This window comes from Colias eurytheme, chromosome 29, assembly GCF_061535395.1.
Source record: "Colias eurytheme isolate Ceu_HAF_F1 chromosome 29, ilColEury1 Martin Lab GWU primary, whole genome shotgun sequence".
In the NCBI taxonomy this organism is placed as follows: domain Eukaryota; kingdom Metazoa; phylum Arthropoda; class Insecta; order Lepidoptera; family Pieridae; genus Colias; species Colias eurytheme.
The window spans coordinates 2,560,836-2,580,986 of NC_143008.1; the positions used below are offsets into that span (position 1 = coordinate 2,560,836).

At 36.3% G+C, this 20,151-nt stretch overlaps 1 protein-coding gene across 1 annotated transcript in view; it reads left to right on the top strand.

The window, feature by feature from the left end:
• Lrrk (Leucine-rich repeat kinase) overlaps nucleotides 1–20,151 on the top strand; it is an 89,637-nt gene that overhangs the window by 11,783 nt on the left and 57,703 nt on the right. The window contains 4 exon segments of the mRNA XM_090118405.1: nucleotides 14,066–14,225; nucleotides 15,003–15,168; nucleotides 15,749–15,864; nucleotides 17,015–17,171. Of these exon segments, the coding sequence (XP_089974531.1) occupies nucleotides 14,066–14,225; nucleotides 15,003–15,168; nucleotides 15,749–15,864; nucleotides 17,015–17,171 (599 nt within the window).

Below are 20,151 nucleotides of genomic sequence, written 5' to 3' on the forward strand. Positions count from 1 at the left end.
ATATTTTTTTTTTTTTGCAAAGAGTTTATTCTTTAAAGTCATCAAATTTTCGGCTAAAGTGATACTTGCATAGTATAGAATTGTTATAATATTCAGGTATATATCTTGTATCAACGGACGGATAAATGTCTCCTGTAACACAGGACATTTCCTAGCATAGGAGACATTGTTCAAATATTGCAATTAATTGTACCTACAGCTACGGTTTATGTTTTACTTATATGTAAGTTATCCTATAATTGCATGTACATGTATATTTTTTGTTGTCAAATAAAGAATTTATTATTATTATTATTTAATACGCATACTATACATTGCTTTCTTTGCATATTCCATTCGTGTTTTTAATTTAGCAATAAAACTATGTCTTTGAAAATATAAATTGAAGCCAAATCAAATGTTCTTTTCAATCAATAAAATATTCATTCAACTAGTGTGATAATTGATGCAAAATAACAGATTGAAATTATTGAACATCTTTAAATTAAGAAACATCTTCATTAATATGCAAAATTATTGTATATTTGTAATTTTTTTTAATTTAGTGTGATAGGTAAATTAAATTGTTTAATAAATAAATAATAATTAAAATAATAATAATAACATATTCTTAACTAACTTTAAAGATGTGTTTACAATATATTTTCTGCATAAAAATTCGTCAGATGTACATTTTCTGCGCTCTATTTCACATAAAACAATTCTATATTACGTACGGGACCCTAAAACGCATTAAAACGTTTGTTTACTTCAATAACCTGTTACCTTTACTCGTCGCATCGAGTTAATGCTAGTGTCTAGTCGTCCGTTTAATGAGCGAAATGTTGCCAGGTTTTAAAAAATATCCCTTGTTTAGGGGAACTTGCTGGCTTCTATGTAGAGTTCTAGGTATGTTAAGGTATGTTAGTGTAACGAAATTGAGGTCCCAAGATTAATAGTGAAGACTAACAAGAAGTAACTAACTAAGTATTCGATTTTTCGGTAGAGACTCGGAAAAATGTCGTCGCGTTTTTCACACTGTAGTGTACTGTGATCTAACTGGTTACTGCACCATTCTGGCCAAAAGTGAATTAGTTGGAAATGTGTCATCACTTTTTGATTATGTACGATATTTTCTGTGTCCTTACGATTCTCTTTTCTTTTACAAACAGGTCAATATCTGACCCTACACAATTTAGTCTACTTTCAAAATATTTTCTTTTTCATTTCTGCAATTAGCATTATTGAAGTGAAAACTTCTTTAGCGGCGTTGGGTATAAAATCTTAAACTCGCGTCAGGACACGTGGCCTGATCGAAAAAGCGTAAGACGGATGTTTTTTTTAGCCCTTATATTCCATGCGTAAGACGGATACCATTCCAAAATATCAAACATGCTGAACGTTAATAATCAAGTTTTCACTTCTGCCGGCACTCCCGGAGTGCAACCCGTCTTTTTTTTTTAAGTACTTACATGATGTCAGCATACTATCGTTTTGAATCTATACTATTATTATAAAGCTGAAAAGTTTGTTTGTTTGTTTGGACGCGCTAATCTCGGGAACTACTGATCCGATTTGAAAAATTCTTTCGGTGTTAGACAGCCCATCTATCGAGGAAGGCTATAGAGTATAGGCTATATATCATCTCGCTAAGACCAACAGGAGCGGAGCACTGCGGGTAAAACCACGGAGCACAGCTAGCAAACAAATAAAGAAAAGGAGAATTAGAACAAGAAGTATGGCAACCCTAACGCACGTCATTTATTTTTAACGCTCCAGTTCGTTCGCCGGCGCGGCGTCATCCGCACGTCTTCTTATTTGTTGATAATTTAATTTAAATGATGTGTTGTGGTCGTGAAATAATCATGTTTGTGTTCCGTGGGTGAATCGAATTAGAATAAACGTGAATATAGTGGTCAGTCGGGTTTTTAGTGTATTTATGGTGTAATATGTTATAATGTGGAATTTATTTTATTTACCTGTATTACGGTCTTTGGTTCGAGATTTACGAGTTATTTTTGTGAAATCCTTTATGAAAATGTGCAGTCTATGGGAATGAAGGAATAATCTCTTCTCTACATATATTAAATTCACGTGTCACAATGTTAGTTAGCACACACCAAAATGGATTGACCGATTTAATTACCATACTCCTCCGAAACAGCTGGATCAATTCTCGTGAAATTTCTGAGCATATTGGGTCTGAGAATCGGACAACATCTATTTTTTGTACCCCTAAGTGATAAGTGTAAGGTTAGAACAACATTTGCCGGGACAGCTAGTTCATATTACGGTCTTTGTATAGGTATTTACAAGAGGAGGCCTATGCCAAAAGGACTGAACTTTGAATGAACTTAGGGACCTCTTGTAACCCTAGGTTTAGGAATAAAATGCTATATTATTATTTACAAGATGAGGTAGGACACTGATCTGCTGATCGGCTTACTTGTCCCTAAAGAAAATCGATTAGTGAAACAGATGTATAATGCATCTGCCCCCTTACCCCACTAGGGGACTTGGGACTTCACTTATATTACAAGATATTTTTATGAAAATATATAGTTTAGTGGAAACAGAAGTAGAATACTTAAATAGAACAAGGTGTAGGAGAATTATACATAGCCCTGAGGTTAGAGAGACGCTAAGTCTATTTTCCGGTTAGTTCTGTTATGTAACTAAGCTTTATTTTACTTAACAATTGTAGAAATGTTACTTGTGTTAGAATATGTTTTCCATGAAATACCTATTGGTCATTATTAAAAAAATATATATATATATAGGTAACTAACTTTGCTACCCCGATTCTCTGTATCACCCCTTTCCAAGTTTTAAGTTACATCTCGGTTTAAGTTTCGATCTATTTTTCTTTCAAAATTTTTTCAAAACCGTCCAGTTGTTCTTACGATAAACTAGTTTTTAATAATCGAACAGTTAGGTACCTATATTCGCATTTATATTTACACTAGCTGATCTCCACGGCTTTCCCCTCTGATTGAAATCACGGAAGATTGTCAACCCTCGAGGGGTTAATTTTGGGCAAAAAAAAACTAGGCTATGTTTCACCCTGTATAAAACTATTTTCATTCAAAATTTCATCCAAATCAGTGCTGTTGTTTAGTCGTGAAAGCGTAACAGACAGACAGACAGACTTTCACATTTTTAATATTATTATGAATTATTTAAGTACTATAGATTTGTTTATCTCTATTTTTCACAGTAAAATGCATAATGATAATTGGATTGGAAACAGAATTGTGTCATTTTAAAATATTTGTTATTATTGGTGCATAGAATAATTAAAAATACATTAACAGATAAGGCAATTATCATAACATACCTACAATAGATAGATATCATATTTTAGAAAAGATACAAGTTGTACCACTCGACTTGATTTTCTTGTTTGTGAAATTTCATTGAAATTTTTAAACAGACTACCGAAAAGTATGTTATTTTTGCAAATAATTTATCTCTAACTTAAGGCTGCAGTCTAGCAAAATTGCGTTTTCAACAAGTTATTTGACAATTTTTTCCCGGCTAATGAAATGATAAACTGAATTTTTTTTTCTTGTTTATCAATTAGTGTTATATACTCAATGCGCGTGAATTTTTTCACATTTATAAAGTTACTTTATGTTACCTTAATCAGGCCTTCAAGATAAGTCTCTTTCTCCTAAAGACATTTCGAGCTAAGTTTGTGCACTCACTACGTTGCAACCGATTACAATTTACACAATCTGATCAGCACATTATTATCCTTATATGGTCGTTATTAAAAACTGCTGAATACAATTTCCGAAAAACTTATGATTTTCTTAATTAGAACGTTATAAATTCATTAAATTTCCCATTTTTTGCCTTACAAAATCTATTGATAAATACTGCTAAAAGTTATTTTTTCCATTAATTTATTCGAGTTGGTTGAAGACCAATGAGTATTAATACTTTAAAAAATTTTTTTTTGAATTTTGATAATTCTTTAAATATTAAAAAAATATTTAAAATAATTGGGAAAAATCCTAGCGAATTTCTTTAGTCGCGCTCCTTGGGCCGGAGCGTTCTGACGTGTGCTCTACGCTCGATTTTCCTTCATACCGAAGTGAAAGTTGCTCTACTTCATTAAATTTAATATTTTTGTTAATTGATTATTTTTATCTTAGTTTTGTGCAAATATTCGTATTTTTAAACATTTGATTTCGATATGGAAAATAAACGAAAAAAATACGCGTGTAACTCCTAGAAAAAAAATTATCTTCGAACATAAAGTTAATGAAACCAAAAAGATTGCAAAGGTGATTGGCAACAATTTCTTTATTTTACGGAGTGTCAGTAAAGGGATGTATATTTCTTTAAAACTAAAGTAAGCTCATAAATTTTCTTATAATATAATTTTTAAAGTCAAACTTTTATTACATCGTCTCAAACTTTTTGGTCTGTGTAACGCATGTCGCGTGTATCGCGGCTGCCGAGTAGGTAGGTATACCTACTCGGCAGCCGACCGACACGCGACATGCGCTACACAAAGCAGTGTTCGGAACCGTTCGAATAGTTTCACTTTTACCGTGGTTTCATAAAACCACACAACATTTTTTTTTGAAGTTCCAAAAATGTTTATTTTCCGTTTGAGAAATACGAAATATAATATAAACTTGTATTGAGAACTTGAACTTCCCAAGTTCATCCGGGGAAATCCCCAAGGAAAATGATTTGTTTACTCCAAAATTATATGCCGAGGTGTTTTAATTTTTTCTTCTAGTCATTTTCAACGTAGCGGCATGTTGTTTGATTATTAATTTTGTAACTTAAATACAGGATGTTGGTTTTATATTCTGATCTTACAGACGCGCTGACAAATTTAGTCCGCCATTTCTAGTTTAGTCCACCAACTCTAAATACCAATATTAAAACGAATGGATTATCATCACATCATCAAAACTCAGATGTAATGGAAGATCACAATAACATAGAAAATTCAGTGGGTGTTGAGAACTAAACAAACACAAGTAACAGAGACGCGAAGAATAAAAAAAGAGGACGAAAACGATAATTCTTGATGCTTTCCCTTTTCGACGTATTGTTAGGGTACATCACCAATCTGCAAAAAACAAAACTGATGATTCCCAATTGCTGATTAAAAATGAAAAACAAATAATCGACAACAGTGGTGAAAATTTGCTGATCACAATGAAACATCCTTCAGTGGTAGCAGATTTACTCATTTAAAATGTATCGGTGAACAGCGTAAAGGAGAGGAGGACAGGAAAACATTATGAATGTGGATGGTGGATTGTATACAGGGTGTAAATGTAATCGATAAGTATGTGCAGGCGATTATGACGTTATTATTGCAGGTATCAAAAAACTTAAAACTGATATCAAAATTACTTTACCTAATGAGCAAAATGACAATAATAACTTTTTAAAAGTATAACGAGAAATATCTAAAAAATTTACTTTATACACTCCCGTATCAAAAAGGGAAAATGGGACTAGTAGAAGTTAAATGTCTAATTCCGGCAAAAGACATGAATGCGGTAGATGCGGTTAAAAATAAAAAAATTAATATTTGAAATACAATGCAAAAAATAACACTTTTGTCATAGATAAGAATCATGACTATTTTTTCCAAATTCAGGGACAACTAAACGTTGCAGAAGCAGAAGTCTGCTTATTTGCTGTTTGGACTGGAGTGAATCATTCGTTAAAAATAGAATATATAAAAAAGTATGTAACGTTTAGGCAAAATAAAATGATGGACCATTATCAAGATTTTACATAAATTGCCTACTGTCAGAATTGATTGATTCGAGACTTCAGCATTCGATGCCCATCAAGGACCCATCCTATATCATTCAAGCGATTGAAAAAAAAAAGAGATAAATCCAGTGCAACCGATAAAGCATCAGAATGCTAGCAAAAGATTTATTAGGTTTATCAATATAAATCTATATATTATACATAATATAATAAATCTGTAGAAGACGCGAAGACCGACATCCGCGCGGACGGAGTCGCGGGCGGAAGCTAGTCAGAAATAAATATCTTTTGTTTTCATTTGCGTTTTTTTCTATTTTATAATTTTTTAACACAAACATTACATTTTTTTTATTATATACAAAATTTGTTTATTAGTTAAACTGAACAACTTTCACTAAGAAACTAAGGTCGAAAAAAATGTATAGAGTTATGCATTTTGTATGGAAAGCTTATTTTTTTTATATTTCGTCCAAATTTCTTTGTAAAAGTTGATCAGTTATATAAACATGAAGTTGAAGATATCAATAGAAAGTATTCGCAAATTTTGTGTACTGATAAAAAAAATCACCCGGTGTAATTTTCACGAAAATTGTTTCAAATTGTCATTTTTGGTACTTATTACGAATATTAAATTATGCATACGAATGATTTAATTTTTAAAAATTAAGTGGAGCAACTTTCCCTTAGTACATTTGTATTATTTACATATAGGATGACAGGATGCATTTGTTTGCACTACTAGACCAAGCCCTTAAAGATGAACACGCGTGTGTACTGTGTAGTATTTATTTACTAACATTGGGGATATGCCGTAAATAATTTCATTTTAACTCATTTGTACACACTGAGTACTAACAATATTAATTACAAATGGACGAAACAAGTATAAAAGATCGATGCATATAAATTACATTTAACACGCAAGGTGCAGTACTTTCCGTACCCAAAGGGTAGAGTCCGTCTGTACGTCTACCACAAGGCTGTTTTCATGAACCGTGATAGATATGTACTTGAAATATCAGAGATGATATCGTATTTTGAAGTGAAAACTTCTTTAGCGGCGTTGAGCACTTTTTCTGTAATGGGTATAAAATCTTAAACTCGCTTCAGGACACGTGACCTGATCGAAAAAAGCGTAAGACGGATTCACGGATACCATTCCAAAATATCAAACATGCTCATTGCTCAACGTTAATAATCAAGTTTTCACTTCTGCCGGCACTCCCCCAGTGCAACCCGTCTTTTTTAAATAAATCCACGTTAAGCAACGGTTGAGACGATCATAAATTAAATGGATGACCAAATTTTTTGTATTTGCTCTGTAGTTAGTTGGTTCGTACGGAACCCACAGTGTCGCGAGTCCGCGTCACACTTAACCGATATACTAAAATATAGATTAAAATATTAAAGAGATAAATATGTACATAGTAATGAGTCACTAATAATATAACCGGAAGCACTTAAGTTTATCTTCTACAAAAACTTAGTGTCAGGCCCTTGACCTTACAAACGATTTAGATTATATATATATTATGGTGATAATAATATAATTCTTAGCGTTATTACCGCCACATTATTTATTTAATCTAAAAATTACTAAATTGGATATCCTTCATTCTCCTTCGATAAAATACCTATAGACCTATTTCAGACACTAGTCCTTCACAACGAAAATGCTACATACTTACATATTTAGTTCGTTTGTAATAGTTTTAAGTTGTGAAGGCATAAATGAACTTTTATTTTTATTATTATCCATACTAATATTATAAATGCGAAAGTAACTCTGTCTGTCTGTCTGTTACTCAATCACGCCTAAACTACTGAACCAATTTGCATGAAATTTGGTATGGAGATATTTTGATACCCGAGAAAGGACATAGGCTACCTTTTATTGCGAAATATGTACCACGGGCGAAGCCGGGGCGGACCACTAGTTTATTTATAAAATAATAATGTCTATACTAATATTGCTGAAGCTTGTGTGTTTGCTTGAAGGCGCTAATCTCAGGAACTACTGGAAAAATTCTTTCATTGTTAGATAGTCAATTTATCAAGGGAAGAGTATCGGCTATAAATCATCTCGCTAAGACCAATAAAAGCGGAGCACTGCGGAGAACAGCTAGTTGAATAAAACGCATTTAAAATCGTTTTATGTTTGTCTATCTTTCACGTCGAAATGGATCGACTGTATGATAAAAATTTTGTATCTATAGAGATAGTTAGGAGACGATAATTATCAGCGTTGAAACATCTCATTCCTATGAAAAATACCTTCAAAGAATGGGCGAAGCCGCGTCGGAAAGCTAATATGTAATTAATAAAACATGAGCCGAATTGAAATGTAAACTAAGCAGGTAATTAAAGCTGCAAAAAACCATTTACCGTTAATTTTGGCGTAACTATGAATACATTAGTTCATACTATCTTTTAAATGAGACTTTTTTGCGAATTGACCGTTTGATATAGTCTGTGGAGTAACAAATAGAGTCTAGTGTAGGAGAAATTTTTAAAGAATTGCAAAAGTTCGAGCATCAAAATCCGTTGCGTAGGTAGTTAAAAAGATTTAAGCATACATAGGGACATAGGGACAGAGAAAGCGACTTTGGTTTTAAACCAAAGTTAAAAAAATTTAAAAAAAGTTAAAAAAAGTGTATAGTATAAACCATTACAAGTATAAACATAAAGTGTAAACCATTGGTTTATATTATGCAGTGATGTAAATATACGATTGTACTAATCTGGGGTACATATAATTCATAAGACATGTTTCTGTGACGGTATTCAGTTATCACACAGTGACACAACTCACTCAGCTGTTTCAAGTGACCCCAAGTGACCTCTGATAAGAATGACATCATAATATTAAGGTTTGAATCTCATTGGGAGAATATTTTTTAGTTTTTTGATTGAGATTATTCTTCTATTTCGTACCCTCATCTCAGTATGACTATGGCTTTGCCCGAGTAAAAATAGCGTTAGTCGTGTTAAGAGTCTAGAGTTGAAAATGTTAGACGAAAAAGATTTCTTTTTACATCGGTCGAGTAGTCTTATTGTCACTCTGTCTTAAGATTAAATAAGTCATCATTTGATGACTGACCGCAGTACCTCAGTTCTCTGTATTTATTTAAAAATAATAATAACAACAGCGGCTTAAAAAACAAACGAGCTCGAGCGTCGATAAATCATCGATCAGCCTAACACGCCATTTGTAATTACAATTTACAATAACTAATTACAAACTGCATCGTGATGCAAACCTTAAATCGATTTCACTCTATTAACATATGTTTTATGAACTATGACTACTTTATAGTGCGAGAGCTTGTGGAGTTTTCCCGTCGGCATCACAATCCTGCTAATATTATAAGTCCGAAAGTTGGTGAGGATGGATGTATGTATATGTATTTAGGTTTGTTACTCTTTCACGTAAACTACTGAACCGATTACAATGAAATTTAGCGCACATATAGGGGGTAACTTAGATAGGATAGGTTTTATCCTGGAAATCCTACGGGAACGGGAACTATGTTTTTCTTTGAAATCGCGGGCAATGCCGCGGGCGGTAATCTAGTATAGTTAATAATTGCCAATATCTTAGTTATATAGTTATAGTTATATATTCTTTATTGCACACAAATTTTTAATTTTACAATACAAGGATATCAGAAGCAATTGGCGGCTTTATTGCTAAACAGCAATTTCTTCCAAGCAACCAGTACCAAGCATGAAATATACAGTTGCAAATATGGGAAGATAGTGTACACATAAAGCAAATAAATTAATACAAAACATTCAAATCAAAATAAACAAAAAAAAACAAACAATATCAAAAACACTAAAAATAAAACACAAAAAGAAAAACAGCACAGAAAATTAGCAGGTTTGCAAATAATGATTCTTTACCATATTTTTAAAAGACTCAAGCGATTGAGCTTTCCTAATGCTGGTGGGTAGATCATTCCAAAGTTGCACAGCTTTAACAGTAAAAGAAGCGTTATAAAATTTAGTTGAGTGAACAGGAACACTTAGCATTAGGTTATCATTAGATCGTAGGTTCAAACTCCTGGCAGATAAAAATTCAAAGTTATCTTTTAAATAGCAAGGAATACGAGGATCAAATAGTATGCAGTATAGGAGCGAGAGGACATGAGCATTGCGGCGGTGGCGGATGGGTAGCCATTTAAGCTGCTTCCGAAATGCTGAGACATGGTCAAATTTTCTCTAGATTTGGGATTGTAATCGTTATGTTATGGGAGTAAATCATTTAGTAAGTACTTACAGAGTTATTCAAGTAAATGTTTATCTGTAGTGTGAATTATGATTTAAAATCGGTGCAAGAAAACTTCAAAGAGTTGAGATTAATATCTCTCTCAACTCTCTGTTAATACATTGCAATATAATTATTGCAATGTATTAAAAGACCACAATGAAGTCATATTATGATAATTGCACGTTTAAGTTTTCAAGCCACATCGAATGTTTTGTTGGTATCTGAAACTGCAATAGTGTATCGATGAACTAAACATTTTGTCAGTAGGCTCTCGCACTATACCTTTAATTAGTAAAATATTACGTGATTTAGGTTGTAATTTAGCACGCATTGTCCTAAAAATAGCATGAAAATATTAGTTACTAGAGGTCCGCCCCGGCTTCGCCCGTGGTACATATTTCGCAATAAAAGGTACCTAGCCTATGTCCTTTCTCGGGTATCAAAATATCTCTATACCAAATTTCATGCAAATTGGTTCGGTAGTTTAGGCGTGATTGAGTAACAGACAGACAGACAGAGATACTTTCGCATTTATAATATTAGTATGGATTCTCAACTTTAAAGTAACGTGTATAATAATGGAAAGCTTATACTGCCGTAGATTAATTGTAGTTTTTGATAAAAAAGAATTATCGAAATCGGTTCAGCCGTTCACATGTGATGCCGTGAAAGATAAACCACGTTAACACAGGAAAGCACTAAACGTAGTTAATTACGAAATTATGCAGTAGGTAGTCACGAATACTATGTATTAGCAAAACAGAAAGGAACTGCTCTATGTATATGGAGTTTCCTTAATTTTGCGAACACGTTTATGATAAAATCGTAATAGTTTGGTCTGCTTATCCGATGCCATCTTGCATGTGTTAGGATATTTTTTAAATATAAAATGAAAATAAAGTAAAAATGATTTAATTGTGCAGAAACTTTTAGTTTAAAGGTGAGGCTGTGTATTTTCCCATTAAAGTTGTTTTTATATATATATATATATATATATATTGTTTATTAAACCATTTCGGTACCAAAAATTTTATATCAAATATTTTATTATCCATTTAACAGATATTAATCGATGCTGATAATGTACCTGAATATCTATATCATCCCTACTTCAATACTAATATTAAAATACGAAAGTAAAGTATCTATCTGTCTCTTTTTCACGCCGAAACCACTGAACTGAAATTGGATGAAATTTGGTACAGATGTACTTTGACACCTGTGAAACGACATAGGATAGATTTTATCCCGGAAATACTAAGGGTGGATATGCGGGTTTTTCTTTAGTTACGCGGGCGAGGGCAAGGGCTGAAAGTTGGTCCTTTAATAATAATAGTTTAATAAAACTAAAAAAACACGCTTTTTATAGAAAACCGAACTAAAAAATAGAAAATTTTATCAAATTAGTGTATTGTCATCGGTCCTCAATAAATCTACAAAGTTTGAACGAAATCTGGCCGTTTAAAGTGGGTCAAAATCGCGCCCAAAGAAGTCGGTTACAAACAAACAAACATACAGGTGAAGCTAATATAAAGCGTGTAAAAAATAAATGTCCTGGGCTTACAGCCAAAAGGACTTGGCAAAGGCATATGCTAATAAAACGAAAAAAAAAATTGGTTGTCTGTAAAGTCGGTTTATTGACGAAAGTTGAACGTGACAGCGTCCGATTGTGCTTCATTGTCGCTCGTTCCGCGCTCTCGCTTGTACGCAAGCTTTACATGGAACGCCTCAGAGCGAGGTAACGCCGCATGAGTCATGTTTTTTCGTGCGTGCAGCCGGCTCTATCGAATTATAAGACGTTGTCACGTCAAAAACCAACGAGAACAGATATACGGGTTATTCTTTGATTACGCGGGCGAAGTCACGGTCAGAAAGTTAGTCCTTTAAAAAATAAATGTCCTGGGCTTACAGCCAAGAGGATTTGTTATATGTTATGAGGGTTGCATAACAACAAATTCGACTTAACATAGTCGCATTACGGTGCGGTTAACCACGTGTCCTGTCACGCATCGATTGCGCACGCCCTGCCCCTGAGTAACCTCAGCTTAAAGTATGTGTATTATATGTATACGTTTAGGAAAAGTATGCGTTCCCGAAGACATTTTGAAGTGACACTTCTTTAGGCGCGTTGAGAGTAAAATTTCAAGATCGCTTCATGGCAATACCCTCATTTCATGGAGTAAGGCGACGATTTTGGTATCTTTGAATCTTGCCAAATATGTGACCTGACACGTATGCTCGGCATAATCGCTATGTTTTTTGTATACTAGCTGACCCCTGTATAGCTTGGTCTGCTGTCAAAAGTAATATTCCAAATGTGATAGTTGAAAAGATATATCTTTAAGTGGGATGCTATTATTCTTTACGGAATCTTCTGTATTTCTTGAGATAACATTAAATGAGAAACTACAGTAGCCAATTGTTTTTCTTACTGATCCGGTGATCTTAATCTTAATACTATTATAAAGGCGAAAGTTTGTATGGATGTATGGATGTATGGATGTTTGTTACTCTTTCACGTAAAAACTACTGAACCGATTACAATGAAATTTAGCACACATGTAGAGGGTAACTTGGATTAACACATAGGATAGGATTTATCCTGGAAATCCTACGGGAACGGGAACTATGCGGGTTTTCCTTTGAAAACGCGGGAGAAGCCGCGGGCGGAAATCTAGTAAATAATATTTTTCCGTATTCTGATGATTTTAGTGCTTCTACACGAAGACATTTAATATTGCTGCTCAGCTCTTATTGGCAATAGCATGATGCTATAACCTGTAACCGTCCTTGAAAACAAACAAACTCTTCACCTTTAAAATATTATAGTAGAGATATATTAAGGCTAATAATCTATCTCGTTATATCTTGTTTTAGTCGGCTACTACTAATTACACTAATTGCCAGTTACAGGTAACAAATTAGATAATGAGACCTAAGTTCAGCCTTCATCAAATAGGTTAGAACTAAACTTGGTGAAGAAGATAGTTTCTGTATATTTTTGATGAAATAAGAGACGTTTTGAAAAGTGGTAGGGTAAAGATAAGAATTGATTTAGGATTAGAATAACTTACTATCTAGAGGAACAAGATATGGAATAGGCCTTGCTCTTATCAGAATTAGCATTAGGGTTTTCATAAAGATTAGGATTAGGACTATAAATATAATACATAGGATAGGTATAAATAAGGGGACGAAAAAGCAATAAATTATGTTAATGTAAAAATCACACAATAAGATATACCTACATTACAATCTTGCAAAAATGTCACATATAAACAGCTAATAATGTAATATTTATGCAATATTTATTCTAGTTTATCGATATCATAAAAACCCAACTGACCTCAGACAACTTGCATCAATATCTTCATTCTATCAACAAACAACGTTTACAATAATAAAGAAGACAGTGCCATAGAACGTCATTTCAATTATAGTATAGAACACAGTGCTAGTGATTGCGTATTGAGAGGGAAAGAAAAGATGGGCGTCTGACCGGCAAGAAGCCGCCGGTCTAATATGTTAAACCGCTTTCGATCCGCGGCGGGTAACGTGCGATCGTCGTATTCCGAAAAGCGTGGGCGCAGGCGCATCGAGCCGGAGGACGCGTACGACGCGGCGCAGTACTTTGTTGAAGATGTGCAGGACCCGTGGCATGAAGGTGGGGTATGCAGTGCTTTTTTTCCTGCAGGTATATGACAGAGCAAGCAAAGGTAGGTGGGGTCGAGAACGTGTAGAATCCTTGGCATGAAAGTATGCCAATTTTTTTTGTGACAGGGCGCAAAAGGGCATTTTATTTTTTATTCAGATGCTCTAGAACGTAACGTCTATCCTGCTATATAAACCCTATATAGTTCTTCGTATTTTCAACCGACTTCAGAAGAAGGAGGAAGTTTTTTAGATTATATTTTATGTGTCTGTTATCTCACAACTTTCGACAAGTTAACCCGATTTTGACCATCTTTATTTATTTGAAAGCCTTCAGTGTGGTCCCATTTTTTGATCTAGTTCTGATATTTTAAAGGCGACTTAGATCAATAATGTTCTTTTCAGATGCATTGGAACGAGAGCGTCTCTCCACTCACGCGCAGCTCCGCGAGCTGGTCGTCAGGGGCGACGCGCGGGCACTCCACGATAAGTTGGAAGTGCTTGGGCCAGCTGCGGCCATCATTGCCAACTTGACGCCAGGCGGTGCTAATACATTGTTATATGTGTAAGTAGTGTGTTTGAGTTGATGAGTTGGTTGATTGTTTAGAGAAGTAGTGAAAGGATGAGTGGGATATCAAGTGTTTCGAGGTTAGCGAGTAAACACAACCACTGTGATTTGTGTGAAAAAAAGTTTTTTTCTAGGTAAATGATTAAAGATAAATTTTTATTTGTATTCGATTTGTCAATTCTTCTTTAATATGCGACCCTTCCGTATTGGTCGGTGGCAGTATTAAAAACACACTTATAAACGTTTACATAAATAAAGTTTGATTTCCACTTTCATCAGACAATTCTCCCTCAAAATCGCATATAGTCTTTTCTATTAAATACTCTTTAGAGGAAACATTTAAAAGTACGAGAGATATTTTGACGTGACAACGTCTTATAATTCGACAGAGCCGGTTGCACGCACGAAAAAACATGACTCATGCGGCGTTACCTCGCTCTGAGGCGTGTAAGGCTTGAAGTGCAAGCGAGAGCGCGGAACGAGCGACAAAGAAGCACAATCGGACGTTGTCACGTTCAACTATCGTCAGTAAACCGACTTTACAGACAACCAATTTTTGAAGTGAAACTTCTTTATCGGGGTTGGACAAAAACTTAGTGTAACATTTTTGCGTTACGCCGTACGCGTGACATTTTTGCGTTACGCCATACGCGTGACATTTTTGCGTTACGCCATACCCGTGACATTTTTAAGGTCATAAAGAAGTTTCACTTCTTACGTGTGTACTCTAGTACACGCATACATTTTTTTTTTATCATTGATTTCTCCTTCCAGAGCATCAGAACTTGGCAATCTACCAGCAGCATCCATCCTAGTGGGTGCTGGTGCGGATGGCCGAGCGCACCCCGTCACGCGATATGGGCCACTATACATAGCGTGCTATCATGGACACGTGGATATCGCCACGTTGCTGCTGGCACACTTTCCGGAAGCTGTTCAGGTGAGGTGATCTTTTTATTTATTTATTTACAGGTAACAATAATAACATTAACAATTGTTTCCTCTACGTCTCACAGTGAAAAGTTTTTGCTCATATTTTGGTATTTTGTATAATTGATTGACATGCAAAGTTAACAGGAACAGTTCTGCAGCTGCTGCAAGCTGCATCTCATTTAATAAGATTTTATTCCTTGTGGGGTCTAAATTCATAATATTATTTCCTGATGCATTGCAACATGCAATGCAACATGCTCGCCTTTGCAGTCTTCAATATTTTTCGAGAAATTTTGTTTACCTTAGAGGGTTCATTACGATGTTTACTTTACCTGGGAGGTTACCATGAATAAAGTGGTATTAGTGTAGGAAAGTGATGGATGAATTAATACTGCTTTAAGGCACAAATATTAACCCACTGGTCGAAGCAATCTAAATATAAAATAATCATGTTCAAATGAATTGATAGTATTAATTTCAATTTACTTACCTAAAAGTTTTTAATCGACGTCAGAGATCTTAACCACTAAGCTCCAATCAATGCTTACAATTACGTTAAAAGTAACAAACCATTTAATTTATTACAGCAAGAAACAGTGGAAAAATGGCTGCCCCTACACGCGGCGTGTATCGGCGGTCATCCAGCGCTGGTCAAGTTACTACTGGAGTACCAGTATCCAGACCATTTGCTGACTACTTACAAGTGAGAAATATAGTGCTGTAGTTAGAGAGGAGAAACATTGAAAGAGAAATATATGAGTAAAACGATAAATATTACTCAACTAGCTACTCCGCGCGGTTTCACCCCCGTGGCTCCACTCCTGTTGGTCGTAGCGTGATGATATATAGCCTATAACCTTCCTCGATAAATGGGCTATCTAACACCGAAAGAATTTTTCAAATCGGACCAGTAGTTCTCGAGATTAGCGCGTTCAAACAAACAAACAAACAAACTCTTAAGCTTTATAATATTAGTACATATAGATTAAATGTGATTTTAAAATGATTGAAAAATATTTTGATTTTAAAAAGTTGTTTTCGTGGAAATTATGTAGTAAAATTTTGCTGCAACATAAATAAGGCATTCCAGTTTTGTTTTATCATTACAGAACCCAAACTTTCATTTTCCATAAGATTTAGCTTGGTGACAGAGGGACGTGCTGAGAGACAAACAGACAGACGGACAGTTAAGTCTTTTACCCTTTGAAGACCAGAAATAAATAAATAAATAAATATTATAGGACATTATTATACAAATCGATCTAGTCCCACAGTAAGCTCAATTATGGCTTGTGTTGTGGGTACTAGGCGACGATAAAATATATAATATTATAAATACATATATAGACTAGCGGTCCGCCCCGGCTTCGCCCGTGGTACATATGAAAAATAGATGTTGGCCGATTCTCAGACTTACCCGATATGCACAGAAAATTTCATGAGAATCGGTCCACCCGTTTCGGAGGAGTATGCAGACTAACATTGTGACACGAGAATTTTATATATAAGACTAGCGGCCCGCCCCGGCTTCGCCCGTGGTACATATGAAAAATAGATGTTGGCCGATTCTCAGACTTACCCGATATGCACAGAAAATTTCATGAGAATCGGTCCACCCGTTTCGGAGGAGTATGCAGACTAACATTGTGACACGAGAATTTTATATATAAGATAACACTCAGACCCAAGACGTACAAATAATTGAGTTCATCACACAAATATTTGCCCTGACCGGGGATCGAACCCGGGACCGTCGTCGGCTCAGTAGGCAGTTACACATACAGCACTTTACGACTGCGTCTACCGCGTCATCAAGAAATGTTTGAATTTGACTCGATTTTACTGTTATACAGTGACGCATCAGGTCAACACCAATATCGAATGGCGTTCGACGTCAACGCGCGTGACGCGAGCGGCCAAAGTGCACTTTACGTTGCTTGTACTTTGGGTAATGCGGCTGTTGTTGACGCGCTGTTGGACTTCTCGCTGCCGGCGGTCGGGCACTCGCAGGTGAGTGAGTGGGTAGGGTGAGTGGGTGGGTAGAGTGAGTGGGTGGGTAGGATGAGTGGGTGGGTAGAATGAATGGCTGGGTAGGATGAGTGGGTGGGTAGAATGAATGGCTGGGTAGGATGAGTGGGTGGGTAGAATGAGTCGGTGGGTAGAGTGAGTGGGTGGGTAGAGTGAGTGGGTGGGTAGAGTTAGTGGGTGGGTAGAGTGAGTGGGTGGGTTGAGTGAGTGGGTGGGTAGAATGAGTGGGTGGGTAGAATGAGTGGGTGGGTAGACTGAGTGGGTGGGAAGAATGAGTGGGTGGGTTGAGTGAGTGGGTAGAACGAGTCTGTGGGTAGAGTGAGTGGGTAGAACGAGTCTGTGGGTAGAGTGAGTGGGTAGGATGAGTGGGTGGGTAGAATGAATAGCTGGGTAGGATGAGTGGTTGGGTGGGTAGAGTGAGTGGGTGGGTAGAATGAATGGCTGGGTGGGTAGAGTGAGTGGGTGGGTAGAATGAATGGCTGGGTAGGATGAGTGGGTGGGTAGAGGGGGTGGGTAGAGTGAGTGAGTGAGTAGAATGAGTCTGTGGGTAGTGAGTGGGTGGGTAGGGTGAGTGGGTGGGTTGAGTGAGTGGGTGGGTTGAGTGAGTGGGTACAATTAGTGGGTGGGAAGAATGAGTGGGTGGGTGGGTAGAGTGAGTGGGTGGGTAGAATGAATGGCTGGGTAGGATGAGTGGGTGGGTAGAATGAGTCGGTGGGTAGAGTGAGTGGGTGGGTAGAGTGAGTGGGTGGGTAGAGTTAGTGGGTGGGTAGAGTGAGTGGGTGGGTTGAGTGAGTGGGTGGGTCGAGTGAGTGGGTGAGTAGAATGAGTGGGTGGGTAGACTGAGTGGGTGGGAAGAATGAGTGGGTGGGTTGAGTGAGTGGGTAGAACGAGTCTGTGGGTAGAGTGAGTGGGTAGAACCAGTCTGTGGGTAGAGTGAGTGGGTAGGATGAGTGGGTGGGTACCCACTCATCCTACCCAGCCATTCATTCTACCCACCCACTCATCCTACCCAGCCATTCATTCTACCCAGCCATTCATGCTTCCCACCCACTCATCCTACCCAGCTATTCATTCTACCCACCAACTCACTACCCACCCACTCACTCTACCCACCCACACATTCTTCCCACCCACGCATTCTTCCCACCCACTCATTATACCCACCAGTTGGGTGGGTAGAGTGACTGAGTGGGTAGAACGAGTCTGTGGGTTGAGTGGGTGGGTAGTGAGTGGGTGGGTAGAGTGAGTGGGTGGGTTGAGTGAGTGGGTGGGTAAAATGAATGGCTGGGTAGGATGAGTGGGTGGGTTGAGTGAGTGAGTGGGTAGAACGAGTCTGTGGGTAGAGTGAGTGGGTGGGTAGAAAATTCGGTGGGTAGAATGCGTGGGTGGTTAGATTGAGTGGGTGGGAGGAATAAGGGTGGGAGGTGGGTAGAGTGAATGGGTGGGTAGGAAGTGGTTGGGTAGAATGAGTGTGTGGTTAGAATGAGTGGATGAGTGAATGAGTACCGGTAAAACCTGCTAGCTTTGCCAACGGTTGCAGACTTTGCCATAGCCAACTTCTGAGGGAAAAAGTGTAGTCACATCTTAATATCAGTTTTTTGTCATGTATGCATGCCTTTATAGTAAAATTTATGAGTTAAATGGCAACACCGAATGAGATGTGGCAACTAGGGCATGCAGAACCGGATCCGGTTCCAAGTTTTTGAAACCCGGTTCCAAATCGAGCTCAGAACCGGGTAGAACCGGGTTACCCGGTTCTTTTATAATACTTCGGAAAAAATACGAAATTAAACAAAAGTAACTGTAAAAGTACCTGATAGGCCTTTATTTTACGCGGCTTGTGTCTTATTTAATTAAATTAATAAAGAAACAAAATTTCAATACTTCTCTTTATTTATCAGTCTTATAAATGTACCTTGGCCCTTAGTCAAACGTCAGTATCGCCGAGAAATAGAAATTGCTAACGCTAATTATTGACATAAGCTCATGATATTTTGGTAATGGTTCGGTCACACTACCAACGACGATGACGACCACGACCAAAATTCAAATCTTGCCAAAATTTATTCAAAATAAAATATTTAAATCTCCCGTCATTACGGTACTCGGAAAAAAATTAATTCGAGGTCAATTAATAAAAAAATAGTTATTTTTGCGACTTTCGCCGAGACGGTAAGTTTATCATACAATCACCTGGAACCAAAATTGTACATCATAAAATTATCTATAAAAAAGGTTAAATATATTTTTTTCTAGGAGCTACCGTTTCTACTAAAAACCTATTCTTTTATCCATTGATCTCGAAAAAATTTTTTTAATTGTGTTTTGCACAATTTATTTAATTTCGACTGGATGAAAATTTTGTTCGTGGTCGTCGTCGTCGTTGGTAGTGTGTGTAGTGTCAATTTGTATCGATAGCGTATTCTATTCCTTAGCGTTTTGACGGTTGTTTCGGCGCTCTTGTTATCATAATATCACATAAAAACATGAAAAGTACCCAGCTGTAGGTTTTGAGTCCCATGCGAATGTCGAAATTTTCGAAAATTTTCAGCATTTACGGCTGTATCTTTTGATGCGTTGGCTTTTGAGTTCGACTTTTTCACTTATAAGGGACCGAAGACTTGAGTATTCGATATAAATTTCAGCTTGATACCAAAACAAAAACATGACTGGATCATTAAATATGAATCAGTAAAATTAACAGCTTTTCAAATTCACGAGAAATCTAATAAAAATATTTCTGTAGCCTAATTTTTGTCATTTTCGAAGCCTAATTTTTTTTGGTAATACAACCGTAGGAAACTTATAGCATCTAAGGTTAGACAACCAATCGGAGCCACGTTTGAGGCGTGGCACGAAAATTCGCGATGCACGTTCGTCTGACGTTGCCAGATACAATAAATTTGTTAAAATAATGCAGCAAAATATAAATAATACTTTATATTTTATTATTTTGGTCGGA